Raw genomic sequence first — 3,567 nt, forward strand, 5'->3', positions numbered from 1 at the left:
AGTCATGGTGATATGAGCATGACGACGTGGTCCGCCGGCCCGCAGGCCGGCTGACCAGCCGGTCCTCCCTTAAGCCAATTTTAATATATATATATATATATGTATATATATATATATATATATATATATATATATATATATATATATATATATATATATATATACACACAGTATATGGAGATCCGACCGTAGTTGCCCTATATGCACATAAGGTATACAATTGGACTTAAGTGGGTAAAGAGATATTAAAGCTCTTTAATAAAATAATATAATACCTTATAGGCTAGTGACCTATTTTGTAACTCATCCTGAGATAAAGACTGTCTCCTTTAAGTGTTCTTTTTTTTTTAAAGATACTTTTTCATCAGTTTGTGCTTAAGTCAGATAGTACAATCTGTGTCTGTTAGTCTGACTGGCCTACAGCACCAGGAACAAGTGTTTGTTTTTTCTGTGATTGCACTTCACTGCTCACATACATAATGTATGGTAGTGTCTGCTGAGGCTAAATACCCCTCTGCTCAACACACAAGGAAATGGGTTACACTCGGTTTGTTTTATTCAGTACACTAAGGCTTAAACGGATTGTTTTCCTTCTTTTTAACCTTGTTTTATTTCTCTTCTCTTGGGTGGTTGGTTGTTTGTCCTACTGGCACGGTGTAACACTTTCTTTGTGTAATCATTATCCCACAAAGAACTTCCAAACTGTGTTTGGCTCATATCATCCCAGCACTTTGTCGAACCAATACAGTTGAAGCCGAAGGTGCAGAATGATGTAGTGCAAGGGTTCCCTAACTTTTCAGGCCGCAACCCCCCAAAACAATCATAATTGAACTGGGGACCCCCCACGATGACAAGCACGATTGTAAGCAGTTTGACTCAGTTCCACAGCTAAATATTGTGAAAATACCCAATCTACAAGCTCACAACGCCTCGCACTGCGAGGCGTTGTGAGCTTGTAGATTGGCTATGTTCGCAATGTCTGCCTCTTTCTTAATATTTGACACTTTGGCCAATTTAGTATTAAAAAGGAAAAAGTCACTTTAGAACCCTGTATACACTTACACCGTATGTTGGTTTATTTACTGTTGAGTGAGAAAACAATGTTGCACATTAAGATAATCATCTGGGGACCCCACAAAATAATTTGGGGACCCCCCCCCCTGGGGACCAGTTTGGGAACCACTGATCTTGTGTGTATCTTGCATCTGCGTCTGGAGAAAGGTTTGCATGTTAAAATAATATATATACAGTAATGTATCTACAAAAAAACATCCTATAGGCTACTTTTTAAAGATCGTTTTCCAGAGTGGTGCTTCTGCATCAAAGCTGACCGTCCACAAACTTGTCACCGTCTCTCATACAATGATATAAGTACTTGCCAATCATGTCTAAAGGTCTATCCCTGGTCTGTAGACACATCTGTGAGAGATGGAGAGTACTTTATGTTTATTAAAAGCAACACATTTGACGTGTTTCATGCGTCTCATTTATCACCGCTGACAGATCTGTTAGATGTGAAATCATTTATATCAATTAGAAACATCTCAGTGCTGCAATTAAAGTCATGCATTTCCTGAGAGCGACGCCACACGCAGTGGCATTCATATGGCGTGGACAGTGGGATACGAACACAATTTATCATTTTGAAAACTGAAAACAGTAGATTTCTAGTTACCGTTTTAACGGAATTGTTACCGTAACAACGTACTGTAATTCTTGTTTTAAAGTGGAGCGTGAACATTATTATTTGTTTTACACTTGAATGGAGGGCTTCATTTTTCAGATGAGTGTGTGTGTGTGTGTGTGTGTGTGTGTGTGTGTGTGTGTGTGTGTGTGTGTGTGTGTGTGTGTGTGTGTGTGTGTGTGTGTGTGCGTGCGAGCGAGCGAGCGAGCGAGCGAGCGAGCGAGAGAGAGCAGACTAGTCAGCACCATGGACAGCTCTCAAACCGGTGAGGCGCAAACAGCCCTGTGGTTCGTATAAACGACGTGCAGAGAGACACAACAGCTCTCGGTGAAGTGAGACCAGCCCCGCGGCTTTAAACAGCGTGCAGAGAGACTACAACAGCTCTCATACAATACCGGTCGAAGTGAGACCAGACCCTGCATGTATACTAGGGCTACGGGTTCTTTTAAACTGTCGTTGTTTTAACATGACCTCATATAACCCGCGATGCAGCAGCAGGCGTGCTTCTCGGCTGAATTAAAGAGGCGAGACAACTATAGGTGAAGAAGTCTCCTCTCTCCACTCCGCATCTAGACTCGACCCTTACATCATCTCTTTTTTGAGAGAGAGAGAGAGAGAGAGAGAGAGAGAGAGAGAGAGAGAGAGAGAGAGAGAGAGAGAGAGAGAGAGAGAGAGAGAGAGAGAGAGATAGATCTCCGTCAGTTCTCAACTAACAGCCTCGTCAGACGGACAGACTCCTCGTTCTAACGGTTCCTATAGTCTGCGTTCAACACCCGGTGATGAAGATGCCTGGACTCCGTCCTGTAGGATTTACCTTCTTCTTATGGATTTACTGCCATGTCAACGTCGTCCACGGAGCTTCAACAACCAGTAAGTTGTGCTTCTTCTCTTGTCTTTGCTTCGCGTTGACCCGATCAGAGCTGATGGGGGTTCAGTTCAGTGTGGTTGGTGTTGGAATGGACAGTAGAACAGGAGAGGAGCTGGTGCAGATGGAGACATGTGCACGGGAGTGTTACCGGTGGGGCTACAGGGAGCCTATGATGCCAGAGGCACTGGAATTCGTGCAGCCCATGGGCTTTTGTAAACAGAGGGACTCATTATTACCCCGAGACTTTGAACCACATGTGTTAGCCTATACGACTCATTCTCTGCAGCAGTAAATGTGTTTTAAACATAGATACTGACCCAGCTTCTGACAGAGTGCATGATTTGGATAGGCTACCAGAACAGGAACAGTTGTATATTCTACCTTCAGATAGAGGGGGTGGTTTGGATACAGAACAGCTGTATCAGCTCTATCTAACTTTAGATAGAGTGGGTGATTTTGGATCATGTTTGCAGGGCTGGGTTGGGGTCTATTGAAAAGAGGCCTTTAGAGGTGTTTTTTCTTTCTTTCTTTCTTTTTTCGTGAGTGTAGGCTAAAGCAGGAGCAGAGTCAGATTTTATTATAATTATTATAAGCATAAGCATTTTATTTTTTGATGAATCAGACTAACGGGATGGATTAAATCTCCAAATTGACAACAGAGCATGTTCTCATGGATTTTGGAATTCCTATTTGTTTATTTATTTATTTATTATGTGAGACATTATCTGACAGAGGCATATTCTTATTTTTATTTGTTCAGTTAAAGGCTATATAGTGCACTGTGGACCATATCTGTTTGCTACTGTATGTAATTTGAAGTTCAGTTAGTCTCTTTTGCTCCCTTTTGCTTATGTCTATTGTCTACTGAAGTCCTATCAGTATATCTTTAGTCTGAGGGAGGGTTGGACATAGCAGCATGGATGATGGGCAGTCACACTGCTGATTTGGTAATCTATTATGGTTTTGATTGAACCATCCCACTGCTGATTTTGATAATCTATACATTGTTTTGATT

At 41.8% G+C, this 3,567-nt stretch overlaps 1 protein-coding gene across 1 annotated transcript in view; it reads left to right on the top strand.

Annotated features, from left to right (window-relative positions):
- Positions 1-2,463: 2,463 nt before the first annotated feature.
- Positions 2,464-3,567, top strand: part of LOC311038540 (contactin-associated protein-like 2) — a gene marked incomplete at its 5' end in the record, with an annotated part of 239,631 nt that continues 238,527 nt past the window's right edge. Inside the window, one exon of the mRNA XM_084048113.1 lies at positions 2,464-2,554. Coding sequence (XP_083904239.1) covers positions 2,464-2,554 — 91 coding nt within the window. The remainder of the gene's footprint in view (positions 2,555-3,567) is intronic.

This window comes from Gymnoscopelus microlampas, assembly GCF_963454915.1.
Source record: "Gymnoscopelus microlampas genome assembly, chromosome: 22".
NCBI lineage: Eukaryota > Metazoa > Chordata > Actinopteri > Myctophiformes > Myctophidae > Gymnoscopelus > Gymnoscopelus microlampas.